This window comes from Malaya genurostris, chromosome 3, assembly GCF_030247185.1.
Source record: "Malaya genurostris strain Urasoe2022 chromosome 3, Malgen_1.1, whole genome shotgun sequence".
In the NCBI taxonomy this organism is placed as follows: domain Eukaryota; kingdom Metazoa; phylum Arthropoda; class Insecta; order Diptera; family Culicidae; genus Malaya; species Malaya genurostris.
Window position 1 is genome coordinate 276,894,768 of NC_080572.1, and position 24,415 is coordinate 276,919,182.

A 24,415-nucleotide genomic window follows, 5' to 3' on the forward strand; every position below is an offset into this window, starting at 1 on the left:
GAGTGTGTCTCTGAACTTAGTTTTTTGTATGACGATGAAGCACAATAAAAAAGAGGAGAAATTCGCAAAACGAACAAGAGAAGACGAATCATCCTCCATCACGATAATGCGAGCTCTCACACATCAGCTCAAACCAGCGCCTTTTGACCAGCCAAAACGTCGAATTGATGGGACAGCCCTGACTTGGCACTCATTGATTCCTATTTTATTCCCGCATATCAAGAATTAATTGCGTGATTTACGATTTTCGACGCAAGAGGATGTTGTTGAAGCATCCAAAAACCACGTTTTTGAGGTACCATCTTCACAGGAGCAAAATGCTTTTCTGATTGGTTCGAACGCATGCAAAAGTGTATCGATTATCATGGAGAATATTTTGAAAAACAATGTAGCCATTTTCACTTAAAAATGTTTGTTCTTATTCGCTATTCCCGAAATATAAGTAGTGGCCCTCATAAAATTGTTCCAATGTACGTTGTGTGAATATGTAGTAATAATATGTAAGGCGCGCCAATAAATTTGACTCAGACTGGAAATTGTATTCGTCACATGAACAATTTGTAAAAATAACTTTGAGAAGAGTTTTATGTTTCTTAGGATTATTTTACATATTTGACATTATTAGAATATCATATAATATGAAAACGAAAATTTAGCTCAGTGTAGTAAAAAAGTGTTGCCATATTTCAAGATTAAACATAATTGTTGCCATAAAACTTAGCGAGAAACTTTTCTAGAATGGTAGTAGAATCTAAAGGGGAAACCTAGAGGGAAAAAGGAATTCTCAAAAGTTTCCAAAGTATTTCAGTCGGATGCGAGTTTCAATTCAGGGAGACCGCAATTCTTGTGATTGATAGACGTGGCATTTCTATGACACGATTCTTGCTCTATTATAGCTAGCAATTGAAAATAGCTAGCCAAACTTACTAAGCTCGTAGGTTTGCAGAACATGTTTCAAAACATTCGGGGAATATCATGGTTAATTTATTTATTTAGGAGCAAAGGAAAAGCCCGCCAAAGCTGAGATATTTGCTCTCCTTCTCCAACAGGCATAAAACCTTCTCATCTTTTGTATCAACAGATAACATTTGTCCAAATGATACATAACGAAAACTTAAATTATCCTTATTTAAACTACAAAGCTATCTAACAACTATTCTTAATAAAACTAGCCGGAAAAGATTCGGAGAAATCGGGTTTTAATGATGTTACGATATAAATTGAAATCAAATTCATCAGAGCAACGATATTGAATACGCGACACATACTCGGAAACGGTTTATTAAAGCCATAGTTAGTTCTAGCACGGAGAATTCTGAGAATGGGATTAAACCGGAAAATTACGCTGATGAATGTCAAAACTTAGCTGTTGTAGGAGATCTGCACAATCAATTCGAGATTGGATTAAGAGTCCGCAACTAAAACAGCTTTTAGTGTATCACGGCGGACAGATAGCAAACCGAGGTGTATGAGCCTACATCGATATTCGTAACTTGGCAGATTCAATGGATCTCTCCAGGGCAGGCCAAACAACAACAACACCATACTCCAGTGTAGGACGAACTAGAGCGCAATATAACGATTTCAGGCATACTGTTATGGAATTTTTTTAAAATATGAAAGATGAAAGATGAGGGTATATTCTATGTGATATTTTAAACTAAGTTCCAATAACCAATAACACTCCTAGATCGTTAATTGATGTCTCCCGTTTAAGTACCGCTTGCGGAATAGTGATACGTGATAGTGAAATAGTCATACGTGATAGTGATTCGTTTACGAGAGAAGGAGATAACGTTGCATTTAGAGGCGTTCAGTACCATTCTGTTTGAGTCTTTCAGATCTTTGATTAAATTGAAACATCTGGAAATCGTCGGAAAATGATAGCTTTATACATTGCAACGAGAAATTCACATCATTTAGATATAGTAAAAATATGAACGGTCCTAAATGGCTTCCCTGAGGAACGCCGGAGCTCACGATGAATGAAATCCAAGCCTGTCGAGCTTTGCAATTGCAATTTGATGATTAATCTTGTCGAATGCGTAGCAGTGAAATCTGTATAGATGGCATCAACTTGATGTTGCGCTTGCATAGATCGAATAATATATGATGCATATAGACCAAGATTTGTAGAAACCGTTTTGAGTATCAGATACATAACTGAAGCAGTTGTGAGTTATGATGTCAGAGAAAGAATTTTCGATGAATTTCCTTTATGTCAACAGGCAATTTCACATTTTACCAGAATCATCTCGTTTAAAACAGTTACTATCTTTTCTTATCTATCCACAAGTAAGAGTTCTCAGTTTTTCTAATAATCTATCAATCATTGTTGATACCAATTGAAGTGCAAGGGAAGTCATGGTGAGAATTTAAAATATACTTGAAAACGGTACTTCTTTTGTCTTTAAGAAAAACACGCACGAGGTACCACGAATGATACTAACTTTGGTCCTTCAGTGGAATTTCTTACAATCCTATACTACAGCTCTCCATACTTGACTGCAGATTGCGTCCAGGCCCAGTCAATTTCTTAAGTGTGTATTGTTCTGCAATTGAGACTAATAGCACATGACGTTTCAGGGCGTTTATTCTTGTCATCTAAGAAAGGAAACTCTAAACCTCCGAGAGAAAAATCCCACTCCTATTCTTTCAACACTGGCGAAGGACACTATCGGCAGAAACCATAACCTGGTGCTAAGAGCGCATATGAGTGCTGTCTTGGTCTTTCAAAAAAAAAAAAAAAGGATCAGTTGAGTGGAGGGAAGATTTATGACATTGACTTCTTGGGAATGCCGAGCCACACCCCGCCCGGCACAGCGAGAAATGGAAAGGACGCAACTTACATTTAGTTTTCGTTATTTGCTGGTACCACTCAAGCATTGCCATAAATTAGCAATGCAATTGAGGTTCTCGTTCTTGCAGTCGTGCAGGGAATCGAAATTTTCAAAGTATGCTTTTCGGGAAGGACATGTGCGAACAACCAAAAACCAACGGTCAGGAGTGCTTATCGCAAAAATTGACCATAGAAAAAATGTGTCCTTTTGAAGCAGATAACGGCGCTGTGTCGTTGCGTAAGGCGCGTAGGGGAAAGTTCTCTCTGTCTGTCTGTCTGGCCCAGCTGGCGATCGATTGGGTGCTCTGTGTTCTCATTCAACAGCCCGTACAATAAGAAAGGCTCAATTATTAGAGGACACATATCCTCGCAGCGGAGCAGATGTTGTTGATCTTTGAAGAGGCAATAAAATTGGACCGGGAAAGTACTTTTATGTGATACTGAGTTCAATGGATTATTTGGTTTGTCAGATAAGAGCTTTCAAAATATGGTGACAGGTGTTTTAGAATTAGTTTGATTGGAGTTTTATTGTGTTGATTAACATGAACATTGAATCGAGAGTGAAGCTTCCTGCGATATATTTACGACGTTAGGAACCAATTTATTTGTTAGGTTTACAACTAATAATTGTGACTCGAGATTATTTTAATGACAGCAGCTCAGCCTATTCAGGGACGAGATTATCTGTTCACCGTCATCACTTCTAACATCTTGATTGGCTTCGTTAAATTTGGTTGGTTGTTAAGGGTGATCATGAAATGGAAAGTGAAAGCTCATTCTCGGTGACGAATCTGTAATGAAAATTATTCTCATCGATGAAATTGGATACGCTTGAGTTTTACCCGATGGGAGTGTAATTTATAGCTTTTGCGTGGCAGCTGATTTACAACAATCCGATCACAGGAGGGGAAATTCATGTTTTCGTCGAGATTTGGCTATACTTTAATTGCGAGCTTCAACCAAATATTTGCCTCTAATGAAAGTTCCAGTCAACATCTGCTGAGGTCATTATTATTCTCTTGTTCATCTTGTCTTTTTGTGTCGATTTCTGCTCAGATGAAACTGAATCGAAAAAAAAACTAGACAGTGCATTGATGATCTCATTTGGTCATGGAGTATTTATCAATTAGTCGTTGCTGGTCAAGTAATTAGAATTCAAGAAAAAGTTGTATCTATATGATAAATTTGAGTTTCATCTAAAAGTAAAGTTGCCTCACACGGCAGTATCGGGCCTACACAGTTGATATAAAATACTCATTTCTAAGTACCACGAAAAACCCATTTCGACTTTAATTCGGGTTGTCATCAGCAGGGTATTTTTTACCTGTAAAATTCAATGAAATACTGTCCATATCCATGTTGCTGGTCAACGGAACTAATGGATCAAATATCAGCCATAATGAAAAAATCCTGAATGATATTAACAAGCGAGAGAACGAATTCTCAAACATCATCAGAGTTAGTGCATGGCTTGCTTTGTTCGTCTAGTTTGAGTTTGAGTGACCTCCGGCACTGCGATGGGTAATCCATTGTCACCTGCACTTGCCGATCTGGTAATGGAATCCTTGCTCGATCAAGTGATGGGGACGATCGGTATGCCCATTCCATTTTTCAAAAAATATGTTGATGATTTGGTCACCGCTCTCCCAAGAGACAGAATTGAATATGTGAGTAACGCATTGAATGCATACAACTCTCATATTCAATTTACATGCGAAGTGGAAGAAAACAACCAACTGCCGTACTTAGACATGCTTTTAATAAGAACAGAGGAGCAAAAAATCGTCACCGACTGGTACAAAAAACCTACTGCGTCGGGACGAATTTTGAATTTTCTCTCCTTTCATCCACTTTCGCAAAAGCTAAACACGGCCACTGGTTTCATTGGGAGAGTGTTTCGGTTGTCAACGTGCAAATCTGTAACTGAGAAAAAGAAAACAGTGCGTGATTATTTAATCCGCAACAACTATCCAAGTTCACTCATCAACAGACTTATAAATAGATTTGTGAACAAACTGAACGATGACAACCGAAACAAAAGCGACAGCGACCAAATGGTGTACCGGTCGCTTCACCATGTGGATGCACTTACCCCAGCTCTGGCTAAGATTATTCAGAGGAACCACAAGAATGTGCGTTTGGGGTTTAAGTGCATAAAAACTAACGCATCACTTTTTTCGAGGCTCAAGGATTCCACTTCGAAGTTTCTAAGGCGCAATGTAATCTATCGCATTCCGTGTACAGAATGCGATAGCTCATACATTGGCTTAACCACGCAGCAACTGAAACAGCGGTTGTCTGGACACCGCTCTTTGATACAGCGGTACCAAAAATTCGTCTCGTCGGGCACCGATCAGAGTGAGAGCAAAACGGATGAATATAAAAAGACAGCGTTAATGGTGCACGTGATTGAATCTGAGCACATTTTTGATTTGGACAGTGCAAAGATTCTAGATCAAGATAATAGGATCAATGCACTGCAAATTTTAGAAATGTGTCACATTTTCACAGATGGTTCCACCATTAACTTTAGAACCGATACACATAATTTAAATGCAGCATACTCTGGTTTGTTGTACTCTCTCTCACATTAACAACAGTATCTTTCTTTTTCTACGTGTTCATCTCCTCATTTTCGCTGTCTATTGCTGCTCATCTATCTCTTTCTGATTTTTGCTCTATTATCAGCCATGACTAAGAAATATTTCAATGTTTAATCTGGTTTGATGTGCGGGGGAAGTGACTGTGTAAGTTAAAACAAACATACAAATTCAAATCGTAGTTCGTTCAAATTAATGTTTTCACACCGTTTGTGCTTTCAGTGTAGAGTAGCCGTTCCCGTTTTTGATCATTTTAAATGTTCCAATCCACTTGACGAAAAATATTTGTTGTCGTTTGTGAGTAAACAATTTGTTATGAAATTGTATAATGTGAAAACTGTGACTAATCATGTATGTTAACCTTATAGTTGCCCTGAAGATGAAGGGATATTCCTTCGAAACGTCGGCTTTTGACGCAAAATAAATATTTTGTAAAGAAACATTGACCAAAAAGCCATCTTTCAATAAAGTTCTAACATTTTATTTTAATATAGGTTTCGATTTATATTAAAGGCATGGCACGTGTAAGTATTCCAATAATTGTTTCAAATGATTTTCATGCATTTTGCTATTTTTTAAGCTAAACCGATAATACGTCATGTTTGATTTCTGAATTATTCCCTCAAATAAAACCGGGTAATAAACCACTCAATGTGTGACAAATATTCGCTTTACCCATTATTGAGAACACGATATTTACCCATTAAAAACTCCAGTTTCGTCGGAAATGGGTCCAATAATACACATAAATGGGTATTTTATTTCAACCATGTAGAGGAATGCTGTTGAGTTTTGCAAAAACTAGGGCGGGCAGCAGTACGACCGATGACTTCTGGAGATTCATGCGATTTTATTCGTTATGACGTCAAGTAGTTTACGATAATTTAGCTCAATAAAGTAATATGCTTTTGTAATATTTATTTCATACAATAATAAAGAAAAATCCTTCTTTTTTACGAATACTGATGACTCGGCAACTCTTGATTCCATCCTGATAACTTTGGCCGAGTTTACAGCAAAATTTCTACTGACAAGTTTGGCAATAATTGACAGTTAACAAATTTTGGATTGTCGAGATTCTCAGTAATTATACATTTTTCCGAAACGATTACCGAGCACTAGGGTGTGCAAATCTCAGCATTTTTTTGTAATTTGAAATAAGAATTTTTTCACTGATCACCCTGTAACTCCGAAACCGGAAGTTGGAATTTTGTGTAACCCCAGACCTTTTATTTGATTCTAAGTTCATGAAAATCGGTTCAGCCATCTCCGAGAAAAGTGAATGCCAAAAAATGTTACATACATACATCAAGCAAGCATCCCTAAGCTGCACCACATAACTGTTCTTATTTTCATATGACGTAATAAAATCTGGTTTTTCTTTCTATGATATTTCCTGTTTGTGTGCTATAATCCTAAGAGGTGTTAGGACAAAGTTTGAATAGTCCAATAAACTTCATTTTAGTATCAACCATGCGTCTCTTAACTTCCTAAAACTGTTCTTTAACTACACAGCTAATAACTAAGATAAATTTCGCTGGAATAAAAATTTAGAATTGAAAAATTACAAATACAAAAACTAAATTTCTTTGAAATATTCAGAAAAAACAAGAGCTACGAATTTGTTGGGATTGGTTTGTTTTTCAATTTATGAGTGCGTTCGCCATGCTCAATAAATGATGAACAATTTTTTTTTTTGAAATTTTTGGACATGTTGTGTAAAAATTTTCCTTTTGTTCTGGAAGATATAAGATCTTCCAGAAAAAAAATGAATATGTAGAACAATGGATTCTTGTGTTTGAAAACGCTGGTTGCTCCACTTTTTAATGATTTTCATGGTTTGTAGATTGAGGGCGCTACATGTTTTGACTTTTACACACAATCTATAAAAAACAAAGGAGTGAAATTTTTACGTTTTAAAGTTATAATTTTGCGAAAATTTCAAGTCATGATTTTACCGACCATGTTCATTTAAAAAAAATGACTACTTCTGAACCACAAACTAAGGTTCATATAAAAGGCCATACTAGCCATAGAATGCTTTTAAATTTTATCTGGATCCGACTTCCGGATGGCCAAAAAAAAACCATTTTTCGGTTCCGAAAGCACCAGTTCAAATACTTCAAAACAGAGCTCATTTGATTTTTTCAGTGATGACCGAATGCAATTTCCAATTTTTGGCTCAATTTCCTGTTGTTGAATTTCATCCCGATCCTATCTCCGATTCCGGAACTACAGGGTGAAGTGTGTTCAAACTTTCAAATTATCATTTAGAGCGACGATGAAGAAATCTTCTTCTACATTTGGTTATTCAAAACTGTTTTGTGTCCGAACAAAGTCTTTTGTTTTTATTGAAGGTTCAATGGAATGTCATCAAATATCATAAATAGCAATAACTTTACGTATCTATTTCTTCGCGTTTCGCCTTCGGCATATTATATTAGTGCTCTAAGCAGTTCAAATTGAACTGCCATCTCGCGCCGGGCAGTTCAATTTAAACCGCTAAGTTTGCACTATTTATTCAACCCGTAAATAATATTACACAGGTTTAATATTATCACAGATAACAGATACACAGGCTCACATATGAACTGTGTGTAAAATTTGCTCAACCAGCATGGCGTACACTTGCAGATGTCATCACGATCGACACGAGATGCCACCACGATTTGGGTGACGCTTTCACATGAGCAACATTTTTGGGTGCAACATTCACTACACGCTAGATTTTTGTTTGGCTGTTAGTTAAAATGGCAAGTTCATTTTTGTTTTCTTCCGATCGAATTCTCGTGTGGTATTTGTACGAGCCTGTATACCTATTTATTATCTGTGATATTATTGCTGATGTCTCAGGCGTCAGACTGAACTTTACGTCTGCTTAGCGATTTTCGTCGAACTGCTAGGTCATGAACAGACGAGTCGAAGACGAAACGTAAAGCTAATTCTGTGAATGTTTTAATAAGTAGTAAATTATGTGAAGCTTCCAACTCAATGGGAAATCAGATCACATAATTGGAGAGTTCAAAGTCTCCACTATCTAGCTGATTAACCATAAGAAGAAAAATTGAACCAGAATTAGCCCGGTTAGTCGAAACCATGCGTATTTCCTAAGCATCGTAGATCTTCTCCCCGAACATGGTACGAATAATATGATAGAATCAGTGAGCAAGAACTTCTCCAGAATCAGGTATTTCATTATTTCATGATATCTTCAGCATACCAAAGGAAGTTCGAACAAGCTGTGGGACATTTGTTTAATTATTACGTATGAGCTACCTTATTAATTATTAGTTTGTTCATTGTTATCATATGTATATGAATACCTTCCTTAAGGGCTGAGGCCAGTGTGTTTTAGGGCGTTTTAAAGGACTATTTTCACGCTTAAAATCTGATTTTTTCAGAAACGGTACCGAATATCAAAAAACCCAACTGACAATCTCTTAGAAAATTAGTATAGATTATTCTGTGAAAATTTCAGAATGATTGTTTGACTTTAGCGGTCGGGAAAGTCTTTTTTCTGAAGGAGAATTGCATAACTGAAAACGGCAACTTTTAACTTGTTCATTGAATATCTCGCCTTCAAAAGCATGGATAAAAAATCTATCCTGACAATGACTAGATAGTTCAATTCAGATGCGGTTAGTGCATAAAAACATATATGTTGTCGCGATAAAAATTAGGTGAATGTTATTTTTGTAATGGTAAGTCCATTTCTATGGCGGAGCCATTTTAGTTCCCTGGTAACGTAACGAAACATGAGAGAGAAATAAAATCGGTTCAAAAAGGCTGCCAAACAAGCGGCAGCTTTCTTGGATTTTATGTGATGTAGTCAAACTTGTAACCGAAAATATCAAAACATTCTTGGGCATCCGGGCACATCGAGAGTTATTTTGCACATTTGCAAGAGAGAGAGAGCATGGAGAGAAATGTAATACGCACAGCGAACCACGTGGTTTTACTCGACCTACTGGCCTCAGCCCTTAATTTATCTAGACAATCTTATGAACGAACAACATAAACAATATAGCACTGGGAATAATATAAAGCTGTATCTATGGTTACATGTTATTTGTAACCATGGAAATACAACCTCAGGTTCGATCAAAGTAAGCGATACACAAGCTGGCTCGTCCTCTTTTCAATATGTATCTTTGAACAGGACAGAAGTGTAAGTACTTGGATCTGATAACCAAAGGACAATCTGCACATTCAATGTGAGTCACAAAAGACAGATTTTCACACAAGTAAGGATCTTTTCTCTTCAAATAATATCTCTGTCGGGCAAAAGAAGGCGTCCAAGGCGGTAACCCTATCTAAAGGAGAATGATTTGTTTATAATACCCGTTAGACAAACAACATCGTAACAAAGGCCGAGGAAATGATCTGTTTAATTCGTTCAACAAATTTTTGGGAGGAATTACAACCCGGAAGCATTTTTTGTGCAAATAGCTCCGCAACACCGGTCATCTAATTGCTGTGCACACATACGCTGCGGAATATGCTAAAACAAAAGGTAAACATTCCACAAAAGGGCTCACATTTTATTCATACGAGAGTAACGGATAGGTCTTATAAAAAAGGTTCAGTTTGGAAAAGATAGATTTCAACGCATTAATCCAATATGTATGAAGGAGAAAACCTCCTCACCCTTTCCTAGTGGCATGAAATTCATCACAAAATCCGCCTAAGTAGCAAATAAGGACTTACCTTGTTTGGATTAATGTGCCAGGATCTGCGTTTGCCCTGCTGCTTCGGTCCGCAGCTTCCACCACTGACACTGTAGGATGCTGACGAGGTAGTTGATGTGTTTTCGTAGATATCACTCGGCACCGGACTGCTCAGGTTCGTTCCTGGTCCGATCGAAGGACACGGGGACGAAGCCGGTGATAAGGAGAAACAGCCCGAATCGTGGGGCTGTATGATCTTCAAACGATTGCCGGGACAGATGCCCTGTAAGCAAAAGGGAAAACAATACTCGATTAGATTTTTCGCAAAAGTTGAAATTAGTTTACTGAAAGTGCTGACTAAGGGGGGTGATAAATCATATCCAATCAATACGGCAAATGGTGGCACAGAAAACACCACTTGTCAATCGCATGACGGGCAAGATGTGCAAATTAGTTTTGACGTGTTTATTTGTACAAGTTGTTGGCGTGCGTTTCACAACAATTTCCACTCTAACCACGAACGACAGAGTTTCATTTTCATGAATAAGTACTGACGCGTGAAATAGGGTGTAGAAATTAAGATTGATTTTCCCCCTTTCCAGTCTGCAGTTGTCACGTTCGGCGGGTCTTTTTTTTTCCGCTGAGTGACGTGCTCTCGCATGGCAATTTGTATTCATTAGCAGGAATTTTCCTCATACGTCATGAGGGTTGAGCTTTTGGAGGATATTCAACTTAGTAGCGTAGAACCTACCTCATCGTTGGGTTGGGTGTGTTTGTAACTAGCAAAATGCACAGGCTTTGAATTATGTTTCGATGTAGACTAATCTCCTTCTGACTGTCTTCTGCTATGATCACACTGACTTTTGAAATCCCAAGTTTCGAAAGTCGTAAAACCTTAATCAGAAACGCTTAAAGGCGATGTATTGCCGCACCCACCATATTCACCGAACATTGCTCCATTCAATTACTATTTGCAATTTTTTTTTCATGAATTATATACATCTAATTTAGAGTCTGCCATGAATACTGTACGTTTATACTTAAATTTTCAAATCTGTAAATAGTATGTCAGAACATGACATTCTGGTCGCACTGAAAAACCTAGACACTAAAAATATCTCACAGAAGAACTTTCACAACCACTAGAGTAACTTTTCAATTTATCACTGCAATACAGTAATTTTTCCTGAAAATAATCTTTTCATGTAGCAATATTAACATCGGGCACAAAATCTGTCTTTCGAAACAACCGTCAAATAGCCATTATCTCAAGCATCACTAATTTTTTTTGAAAAAATTGAAAACGAAAAAGTTTTCCAACTATTGAAAAATGCAATGACAAACAAACAGCGTGGACTTCTCAAAGGGCGCTCAAACACAACAAATCTTCTAGAATTTATCACTGTTACTACTGCTGAACGCAATGGATTCTGGCAACCACGTAGAAACGCTATACACCGACTTTATCGATGCTTTCGACCGTACCGACATACCATCACTTTTTTACCAACTTCAGAAATATGGCATAGAATACTGGCTACTAAAATGGCTTGGATCATATTTAGCGAAACGTGTACAAGTAGTAACATCTGGCGTACCTCAAGGCTCTCATTTATGACCTCTGCTTTTCATACTGCATCTAAACGACATTTCCTTCATACTCAAATATCTCAAAGTCTCAATTGTATGAAAAATTGGTCGATCTGAAAAAGTGGTACGAAATTTCCTCTAAAAAGGCTCAAAACATGGCATTAAGCGCCTTACCAAAGGTCGCATCAAAGTTTCTTTGAGGCTAAATGGCCAAAATCAGACACGAAGCCACAATGAATCGAATGTTCTGCTTCCAAACAAAACAAACCCTGGAAACGTCAGGACAAACCCAAGCTTATTCTCACTCAAAACCAGAATCGACCGAGGTTCGCCCGTAAGTACATGGAGTGGAAGACAGAATGGCGTATTGTTGTGTTTTCTGATTTGAAAAAGTTCAATTTAGATGGGCCGGACTGTTACAGTTGAGAAATTCCAGAAATGCTTAGCAGATCAACAGACTCGACCTTCTCCGATTTGGATGAAACTTTGCACATGGCTTCAGTATGGCAAACCATAAGTTTTGAACCGATAGAGAGGTCAATCCGACTCACGACTGATTTTTAAAAAGGGCGCATGTATTTTTACATTTCACAAAAATGGCCTTTCTCAAATCGTTGTAACTCGGAAACCGTTAATTGTACAAAAATGGCTTCCGGGAAGAAGTTGTAGGGAATCAATAGGGCACTCTAAAAAAATATACACTGAAAGGAAAATTTGATTTTTTCTCAATAATTTCAAAATGAACCCAAAAAATTAAATTAAAAAAATCATTTCGATTTTTTTTTGATAATTTTTATTTAAAAGCTCTTACTAAAACCTACAGAATAATGGCTATCCCATCCGTGCCTTTTGAAAAATGAAGAAGTTACAGTTAAAACAGTTTACAGATATATTCGAAATTTCAAGTTCTCGTTGAAAGATAATCATTTAAACAGTAGAATATTATTCTACAGGTTAAAGGCAATAGATTTGTTCATGGTATCCTTTCTTCTAAAAGTAGTTGTTCTTGAGATACTTCGATATTTAATTATAACACCATTTTTTATATTTCCATGAATTGTTTATTTGCTATATCTACAATTATTACATGTACATGAATAATTCTAAGACCCGTAAACTGTTTTAGCAGTAACTTCTTCATTTTTCAAAAGGCACGGATGGAATAGCCATGAATCTGTAGGTTTTAGTAACAGCTTTAAAAAAAAATTAACAACAAAAAAAAATTAAAACCATGCTTTTTTTTATTTAACTTTTTCGGATTATTTTGTAATTATTGAGAAAAAAATCAAAAACTTTTTTCAGTGTGTATTTTTCAGAGTGCCCAATCGATTCCCTACAACTTCTTCCTGAACGCCATTTTTGTACAATTCACGGTTTCCGAGTCACAACGATTTGAAAAAGCCAATTTTTGTGAAATGCAAAAATACATACGCCCTTTTTAAAAATCGGTCGTGAGTCGGATGGGTTGTCAGTCGGTTCAAAACTTATGGTTTGCCATACTGAAGCCATGTGCAAAATTTCATCCAAATCGGAGAAGGTCGATTCTGATTTCGTCACTTTTTCGTCTACTCATTCCTGGAATTGCTCAGTTGCTACTGGCATGACATGCATGGTAAAGAAGTTGTTTCAGCATTTGTCACATAACTGGCTCAAAATTGTTACAAAATCGTCAAGAAATGATTTCAAAATCGTCGAAAACCTGTGAAAAATGTCAAAAAATTGTTAGAGAATTGCCAAAAAACTGTTACAAAAATTGTGAAAATTGTCAAAGTTATTACAAAATTGTCACAAAATTATTACAAAAATGTAACAAAATTGTTACAAAACTGTCACGAGATTAGGTCAAAGTTGTTATAAAATCGTCAAAATATTGCCACAAAATTGTTATAAAATTATAGAGAAACTGTCACAAATCTTGAAAAATTGTCAAAAATTGCAACAAAATTCTGCCAAATTGTTACAACATTGTCACACAATTATTATAAAATTGTTAATTGTTACAAAACTGATGCAAAATTGTTACAAAGTTGTCAAAAAATGATTTCAACATCGTGACAAAACTGTGCCAAATGTCAAAAAAATTGTTAGAGAATTGCCACAAAACTGTTACAAAAATTGAAAAAAATTTCAAAATTATTACAAAATTGTCATAAAATTATACAAATATGTAACAACATTGTTACAAAACTGTCACGAGATTGGGTAAAAGTTGTCAAAATATTGACACAAAATTGTTACAAAATTATAGAGAAACTGTCACAAATCTTGAAAAATTGTCGAACAAAAATTGCAACAAAATTTCGAAAAAATTGTTACAAAACTGTCACGAGATTGGGTAAAAGTTGTTACAAAATCGTCAAAATATTGACACAAAATTGTTATAAAATTATAGAGAAACTGTCACAAATCTTGAAAAATTGTCGAAAATTGCAACAAAATTCTGCCAAATTGTTACAACATTGTCACACAATTATTATAAAATTGTTAATTGTTACAAAACTGATTCAAAATTGTTACAAAGTGGTCAACAAATGATTTCAACATCGTGACAAAACTGTGAAAAATGTCAAAAAAATGATAGAGAATTGCTACAAAACTGGTACAAAAATTTTGAAAAGTGTCAAAATCATTACAAAATTGTCACAAAATTATTACAAAAATGTAACAAAATTGTTACAAAACTGTCACGAGACTGATTCAAAGTTGTTACACAATCGTCAAAATATTGCCACAAAATTGTTACAAAATTATAGAGGAAATCTTGAAAAATTGTCGAAAATTGCAACAAAGTTTCGAAAAATTGTTACAAAATTGTCACACAATTATTATAAAACTGTTACAAAATTGTTAATTGTTACAAAATTGTTACAAAGTGGTCAACAAATGATTTCAACATCGTGACAAAACTGTGAAAAATGTCAAAAAAATGATAGAGAATTGCCACAAAACTGGTACAAAAATTTTGGAAAGTGTCAAAATCATTACAAAATTGTCACAAAATTATTACAAAAATGTAACAAAATTGTTACAAAACTGTCACGAGACTGATTCAAAGTTGTTACACAATCGTCAAAATATTGCCACAAAATTGTTACAAAATTATAGAGGAAATCTTGAAAAATTGTCGAAAATTACAACAAAGTTTCGAAAAATTGTTACAAAATTGTCACACAATTATTATAAAATTGTTACAAAATTGTTAATTGTTACAAAATTGTTACAAAGTGGTCAACAAGTGATTTCAACTTCGTGACGAAACTGTGAAAAATGTCAAAAAATCGTTAAAAATTGTCACATAACATAATTGTTTTGAACTTGTTATACATTTCTATTCATTCACATCAGTTTACACTATTTATGTAACATATAATCCATCAAGTGTTACATAAATAGTGTAAATTTTATGTTCAACTGGTAGGCGGAGATGGCAGTTCAATTTGCACTGCTATAAGCACTGATGAGCCAAAGACGGTACGTGAAGAAATCGAAATAAAATACACTGCAGTCTCTTTTCATGCGAGTTTACGTACCGCATAAAAAAACCGCATAAAAAACCGCATAACTCTGAAAAATCGCATAAAAAACCGCATAACTCTGAAAATTCGCATAAAAATAAACCGCATAACTCTGGAACTTCGCATAAAAAAAGTCGCATAAAAAACCGCATAAAAAAGACCGCATAAAAAAGACCTTAGCAAGTCTTTTTTTATGCGAGTTTACGTACCGCATAAAATACCGTATAAAAAAACCGCATAACTCTGAATATTCGCATAAAAAAAACCGCATAACTCTGAAAATTCGCATAAAAAAGTCGCATAAAAACCGCATAAAATAAGACCTTAGTGTATGTGCTTTTTGCACAAACGTAAAACCAATAAATGTAGTTATAAAATTATCAATAAATTCCGAAATATTAATGTTACCAAATTATTAATAAATTGTCCCAAAATTATCGCAAAATTGTCACAGAGAACTGTGGAAAATTATCACAAAATTTTCAAGAAATTGTCACGAAATTGTCACATAATTGTAAAAAAAAAGTCTTAGAACTGTGCAAAATCGTTACCAAAATGGTACAAAATTGTCATCAAATTGTCACAAAAAATCTTACAAATTTGGAATTAAACTATCACGAGAATGTCACAAAATTGTTAAAATATTGTCTCAAAATTGCCATGATATTTTCACAAAGTGGTTTAAAAATTGTTCCACATTGCTACAAAATAGTTACAGAATTGTCACAAAATTGTTCCACAGTGGTCACAAAATTGTCCCACAATGGTCACAAAATTGTCGCAGAACGGACACAAAATTGTCACCAGACTAAAAAATCTTTCAAAAACAATTATAAAATCGTGTGAATAATTATCACAAAATAGACACAGAATTGTCACAAACAAAAAAATGCAACAAAATTGTTACAAAACTGTCATGAAATTATCACCAAAATGTCTCAAAACTGTCACCAAATTGTTAAATGAATGTCAATGAAAATCGTCACGAAGTCGTAATCAAATCGTCTTGAACTGCTACCTAATTGTCACAGAATCATCGCAAAATTGTCCAACAGTTTTTACATTATCACATTGCTGTGGATAAAAACTGAAATTGTCGTTAGAACTGAGCCCATGAACTTGAACATGAAGAATGCATTCAATGATTCATCAAAACTTACAAAGTCCCTGTGAAGTTTTGGATAGATTTAGCTAGCGTCCACTAGGGTCGAGAGATACATTAGTGACAACAGGGATTCTTTTTAATTTGGCCCGGAGGAGAAATTTTGTGAAATCGTTAAATGGAAAGTGAGAAAGGCTTTAGAAACGAAGCTTGTGAAGTAAATGGTCGCTCTAAATGACGAATAGAGTGTCCTAAAGATGATATGCTATAGAAAAACAGTTGTTTTGACTATCATAATCTTCTGACTCAAACTGACTTTGGAAATCCCCCCTGCAACTTTGAAGCATTCATCACTAGACGACATACGACCTGCCCATCAGCCGACTGTCGGCGTAGCATAAACAAAAGTCGTGCCGTGTCAACTGGCTCGCGTGACTGACGTTGTGCGTGACATGCCAAATAAAGACGATTCTAATTGACAATTTCAAGCTTTGTGCTTTTTCTTAGTCGTCACCTCTTGCCGTCACGTCCCGATCGAAGAGTCACGACGAAAGGAAAAAAAAAAGACGGGTGGCACAGGTGGTGAACTGTTTTCTCCATCCTTAGAGACAATTTTGGGGGTGACCTTGCCGTGTGGAAGTGGGAGGCCTCAAGGCGTAGAGCGCCGTCTTGTCTTCCCCTCTACGCGAACGAGAAGTCACTCCAGTATGCGACATTGGAGTTAGGATTTATTTATGGATAGGAACACATTTTATGGGCCAGGAACAGCAAGGAAAAGTTTCTTTTTATTGGATTCACATCAACGAGTTCGCTCGCGGGTTTCGGGACCCGTTACTGTCAGGAAGGACAGACTAATAAATTAGCCGGATTATGGGTGGCACACCGACGGAGAACGGATGCCTCCGGATGTTTTGATAGCATGATTTGCTTTCGGGTTTAATTTGATTATATGCACAATTTGGAGCGTGAGCTGGGATAGGGTAATTAGGGAATGTCTTTTTCTTCTTCTTCTTCGGATTATTCTTGTTCGTAGTGATACAGTCGCGCAACAGTTGTATTTTAGTGGCAACACTGAAATACTCCGTTGTTGAAGTCTTGTGCAAGCAACAAGAAGGTAACGCATTTGGCATTTTGCTTGTGTTTTTTTCTAAATCGACTAATTGTAACAAGTTCAAAGTGTATATTAGTTCGTGCACTACTCGTACAGCTATGTCAGGTGTTGATTTGACTCAGTATTAATTAGCCTATCTGTGCGTACAGTAAACAATGTCATCGAAAATCGTTGCTCCAATCAGCTGTGAAGCTAGTGCAGTCACAAGATTGTGACTGTGTGTAAAACGATCTTCAGCTGCTGTTATTCATCGAGAGTTGTATTGCCAATTTACCAACAATAAACAGACAACGACGAAACATCTATCAATATTTGTAATGTATGTAAACGTTTTGTACCCAATCCGGGCTTAACAATTTTTTTATATAAATTCTACCATAAAAGATAGTGATGCTGACCGCATCAAATTCAACACAACACTTTTAACAAAGTGCCGACCAGTCCCTCGTTTGAATGACGTATGTATTGATTTTCAGTCGAGCATGCATCTTTATAATGGCTCAACCGGCTCCGCGAATGCCATATAAATGTCAGTGTCGACAAAGAGGAAAGTGATAAAAAATCAATAATCATTAGCAGCCGAATGGAGGGAAAAAAAAAAGATCGTAAACAAAAAGCCGGCTTCGACACCACAAGTCATTAGCAGGATTTGTTCGATGAGGGAAGCTGTTACTTGCCTCGCCGTGGGATGAGATATATTTGAAACAAAAACAAAAAATGTCCGTTCCAATTTGAATCGAAGTGATAACTTCATAAAGTTTGCTTTGAAACTGGTCTTACGTGGTTAATAAATATCTATCGGAAGCGTATCTGTGTGGATGTCAAAGCAGAGAAAGTTGCACACGATCGAGTTTTTCGGAACAGTTTGTTTGTTTTTTTTTCTAGAGATGATTTATCTACCATTGCAGAGTTACTGTTTAAGGTCGAGCTTTTAGCTAACGGCACAATAAAATTTCTAGAAACCCATAAATATTTCTAAGAAAATAGCTTTTTGTTGTAGTCTTTGTTTTTGTTTATTCACAAAGAGAAAATTTCTCATCACTTCCAAACAAGTAACAACAAACAAAGCTGCGAGAAAGTTACTTCTAGTTGTCTGTGCAGCAATTCTACAAAGACAGGAAATTTCAATTTGCTTTTCCCACATCCAGACAAACACTGGACAGGGCTCATGAAGCTCGAATCGTTGGGAGTAGAACTTATGAAGCCCAACAAAATATATATGTCTAATTTTGGCATCTCCTTTCACCAAACTGAAACGTGTGCGACGCGTACGTGCGCGTGTGTGTGTGCGTAAACATTTGCCCACTGACAGTGTGTGAAATCGGCTTTAATAATAAATGGAGAAACTTTTTTCCGCCTACCCCAAAATTTTGTCTCTTGCGAACTGTGTCCGGTATTTTGCAGGCAGTTCGAAAGTATGAGAAAAAACATTTCTAACCTGTTTCCGCCTCCTTCCACACGTTTAGGAAAAACACAGGAACTAATAGAATTGGCCAAATACAATTTTATTTTATAGCTGTAACTTATAAGGCGAGCAATCAGGAAATTGTTACTCCGTATTTTCCTTCTTCGATCCAGCAAAAACAAGAAAATCAATTTTCACAGATTCACCATTTTAGATTTTGTTTTGCTTGGTGCCAACCCTCTCAGATTTGAATGAAACTTTCTGGAAATGCTGTCACAAAATGTCCGTTCGCTTACTTTGTTTTTCCAAATCTATACTGTCTTTTGAAAAGGGACACATTTTTTACGAAGACTTTTTAGTTAAAATAAGTTTCAAGAAACTGGTAAAATTTTCGTGCAATAATATTGAACGAAAAAAAAATTAATTGAGTTCTACACTGAAAAAAATGTAATGCCAATTTACAAAAAAAACTCCATTCTAAATTTTGATGAAATTTTGTCCTAAGATGTCCTAAGTCCAGTCGTTCATACTAGAGATAGGCAAAACCGTTCATCTCTAAGAACCGCTCAGAGCTTGACAGTTCTACCGGAAACCACGTGGATACCGATTTGTGCAGTCGTAAATTCGTTTTCGCCAGGATAGACATAGCACTTCGGTGTAAATAAGTGCATTGTAAATAGCAATGACTTTACGTCTGCTTAGCGGATTATGTTGATCCGCGAGGCGGCATTAGCAGTCAACATAATCTGCCAATGCACAGATGAGCTGAATGCGAAACGTAAAACAATACAAATTATACTTTAAAGTGTACCGTATCAATAATAGTGAGTACTTTTCGGATGTATTTCAATCAACAATCGTTCTCTTTTGTATACATTTTCAAAGGTCGCGATGCGCGGTATACTTATAATAACTTATATAACTTGTATCGGATTCCTCAATCTTGTCGCCGATCCGAAATACGCAGTTAATTTGCATGCATCCTCAAAGGGTTCGATTACTTCCGTATCTATAGAAAAAATAGAAAACTATCATTCTTTGATAAATGACTCCAGGACTCTCTCATTCGCGAGAAAAAAATAGTTCTTTTAGACCGGTAATCGCGAACGGATTACCCATATCTAGTTCATACATTGTTTGTATTTTTTCCAGTGTATATTGACGTAGGACTACGTCTTTCTTTACTAAGCAGATCTGAGTGCATTTTCAAAATTTCACAACACGAAAGTGTGACGAATTTACTCCAGAATTGATTTCCTCTTAACTTTTTCCCTGTTGGTACATTTGCTCTAATTCTTCCACGAGACGAATTGAAGAAGATGTAAGATTGTTGTTAATACCACCCTGTTGCACGCTTGCTAACTTCAGTGTATGATAATACATAAAAGGAGACACATCGAGAGCACAAACCGCCATCTGCGTCAAGACAATGGAACTACCCGGTATTATTCAACTGGTATTTCAGTCAATGGCAAATATGAGACTCCGTCCCTCAAGCCTAAACGGAGAAAAACAACAACTATTTCGTTTTTTCCCCACCACACTCCCACACACTAAAAAGCTTCAATTTGAAGCCCCCTGGTAGTTCTTCTCTGAGCATATCTGCTATTGGACGTTCTCAGTGTGAGTTTCGCTTCAAACAAGAACGATTGCGTCATCCAGCAGCTGATCGTTTGGAGAAAAAGAAAACGAAAATGGACAACGATGGGGAACATTATACAAAATCAATCGTTCTAACGGATCTAAATATTATCCAAAGCACTATTAAAATTACTTCTTTTCTATTCGAAGGTAAAAATCGTCGATTTAGTGCAAATCTAGAATAAATTGATTAGCTTTGTGCACTTTTCGCTGCACGAAATTCGCACCAAACGAGCGCAAAATAAAGCAAGCATTTGGCTGCTTTGTATTCAAGAAAAATGTTCGAAAAGTGCTTAGTGTCGTAGAGGATATCACAACTTGACCCTTCTGAATGCCGGAAATGAATTCCGCAAAGCATTTTGATAGTATCTTTCACTCAAATGTTGAGATGTATGAAATATTGAAATATATGAGAGATTGTATGACTTTTATTACGATTACATTTATGTAATGATTTCTTTGAGTGAAGGACTCAAACTTACAAATGAATTTGACTGGCGCGCTTTTTCCTGGAATACAAACGTAATCGTCCGTAATAAAATAGTCCTTTCCAGGACTCCAAAGCCACTAACGGTCCTTTTTAGTTGTCCTCAAAAGTAGCGTAAATAACTTATTTAGAAAACTGTCTTAAACTGCCACTCTGATTCTTGGAATACAAATGCAATCTTTCGAAACGGAATGGGCCTTTCCAGGATTACAAAATATTAAACGGTCAAACGGTATTAGTTAATATCTATACACATTTCGATTGCAGTCCTACGTCAATCTCGCGGTTCTATCTGTGACATTATCTGCTCCAAGTTTTTTAAATTTATGTTGCGCCAATTCGAACAAATGTTGGCATCACTCTTCCAGATTTTAACGGAGCTGTTTTGAACATATAGATTTTGTCACAAAATGCCACTTTGCATATTTTGTTTTTCAAAATTTTATCTAGACTGTCTTTTGAAAAGGGACACAATTTTTTATCGAGCTTTTTTCAAGTGGCTTTATTCGAAAAATTACAAACCTTTGAAAAACACTGAAAAAAATCGATTCAAAATTTTCAAAGTCGATTTACACAAAACAACATTTTTAATTTTGACGAAATTATGTCCTAAGATAGGTATTTATGTTCTATACAAACAGTTTCAGAATCGTCTGTATTTTTTCCAGTAAATCTTTCCCGGAAATTAAACAAAACTGAAAGTCATAATCATCCAAGAATGTAATGGAACTTAATTTGTGAGTAGATTTTGCAGAAAACTCTACTTTTAACTATCGAATACATGCAAAAGATTCAGTATTTGAGCGGAAAAGGCGGGAGAGTAATGTCACAGACATAACTGGAGGTCGTGAAACCGTATAAAAATGATAACCTTTCGAATTAGTTGATTGTGTGAATTTCGCAATTTTTACTGCTTTTGTAACGATGCCTTTATACTAAAAAAGATTGACTTATTGACCACAAATATTTTCTACCACAGAAATTAAATAAAGTGGAACAAATGAGAGTGAAAAATAGCAAAATACAGAATTTTGATGTCGATTATTTCATTTCGGATTAGCATATTTCAGTGAATGAAACTATCAAAATGCTGTACGGGATCCAGAAGCGACAAATTGGGAATTCTCTACACAATTAATCACTGTTCGGAGCATTTGTCTCGAAGCAGTCAAATGCTGACTTTGTTCGCACTCGTTTGGTGCGAATTTTGCACAGCGAAAAGTGCAAAAAGTTAATCAAATTATTCTAGCTTTGCACTAAGCTGATGGTTTTCATCTCCGATTTACAAAGAAGCAATCTTTTTAGTTCTTTAGGTTAGAATAAGAAGGGCTGATTTTTTATAATGTTCCCCATCATTGTCCACTTTTCGTTGTATTTTGCTATAATGCAAACGTCCAGCAGCAGGATGACGCAATCGATCTCAAAACTGAACTGAATTTATAATAATGGAACTGTTTCTGAACTCTAGACTTGAATCAATCGGAATGATGCACTTGCTTTACTTCCTGCTCAATAAAAAGTACTGCAAATGCAGTTACATCAACTGTTAACTTTTTATATTTTTTTTGTAATTATATCAAGTGTTAACCTTTTATAACATTTTATAACATGAAGTTTTAATTTTAAATTATTTGTGATTATTTCATACAACTGGAAATGACAATGACATGTAGGAAAAAATTATGTTGATACGTTAGATACAACAAGAGATATTCACGATCAAATATTTATCACTCTCTTAAAGGGTAACTTTTGAAAAGGCGCCCCATAGTAAAGTAAGTTGTATTTACGCCTAAACATTCCGTGTCAATATCATACATCTCTTTGCTGAAAAAATATCAGATTTTTCGTACGTGTATCATCATAAGTGCAAACCCACAAAAAACCTCACACATGATAATCAATATTTTATCATTGACACAATGCATGCAAAACATACGCTTTTCGAGTACGTTCGCGTGCTCCAAATAACGTCACACAAACGTTGTATTAACGTCGAACAATCGGGGATTTGACTCGATTGTAAACTGCAATTCAGTGAGCTGTTCCAGTCCAGTTATCTCGTAATGGAGTTAAGATTAATGTTGGACACCGCCACTGAGTGGTCGGTGTGTGGGTTGCTATGGTTGCTGCAGGTTTGCACTGCATGCACTGAGCACCAGTAGGCTGTGGTGACGCGCCTGTATTTGCAAAAAAAATGCAAAAAAAAATGACATGAGCTCTATATTCTGCCCATTGACGCTGTCTAAATCTATAAAACGGGCGCGTTGGATGGAGCCGTTGTCAGCCAGCAGCTGTTAATTTATTGGCCACTAAACTCTAGGATATTTATTTTCACGCTTTTACGGCTTTTGCAACCATTGATCCCGGTGGCACGCCGTGTGGGTGTCTGCAAAATGGCTCGGATAAAAATAACCCAATGCACCGTATGGTGTTTGTTGGTGCACCAGCCACCCAGCGTGTGCGAGTGGAAGTCTGTGGGGACTCATCCGTAGGCCGTGGAAGGATTCGTGAACGGAGTGATCGTAGGATTAGCTTTGTCCAGTTTTTGGTTTTATTTGATCGATGTTGAAATTTATGATGATGAATCATCCAAGCTAGAATGTAAATTTATGGCTTTTAATAATTCATCTACACGAATGAAAATCTATTCCCGGAACCATGATTAAAAATCATGAAATCATGAATCATGTCTATCATGAATAATAAGGCATGATTTCATGATCGAAAAGATTGTTATCATCTACAATAACACATCTCTCATGAAAATTTTCATCATATCAATCATTTCGCTCATGAAATTTTATGAGAAGACATGGTTCATGATTTCATGATTGAAAAATCATGGTACCGGCAATAGATTTTTACCCGTGTATAGTTTAAACAAGATTTTTTCATACTAATTTTACGGCGTACAGAAATTTAAATGAACAAACCTCCGTTTTTCACAACTCTGCCCTGTAGTCCCAAGCAGCTGTTAGCGCAAAAGTGGGCATCGTTTAAGAAAATTTGATATTTTGCAGTCTCGAAGCCGCTCATTTATTTACACAAAAATAGCTACTTTAATCCTGCTATTTTTCGAAAGCTCTAGAATTTGTTATTTGCTTGACTCTGTTGACTATTCATTACACTTTTAGCACAAAACCAGTAAACATTTTCAGTTTCTAGCATCAGATGAAAATTCGGTACAGGCTTCTTCCGATTACTAGATTCATGTCAATGACTGCTTTTAGATTTTCATCCTACAATTAGAAATTTAGATTGTTTGTTACATGACATTTTACTTGATTTTCTGTTTTTGGCACATATTTAACCTCTTGGAACTTATACCATTTCAGGACGGATTTCGCAAAGTGACAAGAGACCAAATCAGACCAAAGAAGAGCTGGAGAGTCGAGGCTTTTGATAAATGGCAGCATTCGCTTTCGCCGAAATTCTTCTTGTACACATTATTATTG

At 36.0% G+C, this 24,415-nt stretch overlaps 1 protein-coding gene across 1 annotated transcript in view; it reads right to left on the reverse strand.

The window, feature by feature from the left end:
* LOC131439478 (breast cancer anti-estrogen resistance protein 1) overlaps positions 1–24,415 on the reverse strand; it is a 238,313-nt gene that overhangs the window by 73,291 nt on the left and 140,607 nt on the right. The window contains 1 exon segment of the mRNA XM_058610531.1: positions 10,147–10,389. Coding sequence (XP_058466514.1) covers positions 10,147–10,389 — 243 coding nt within the window.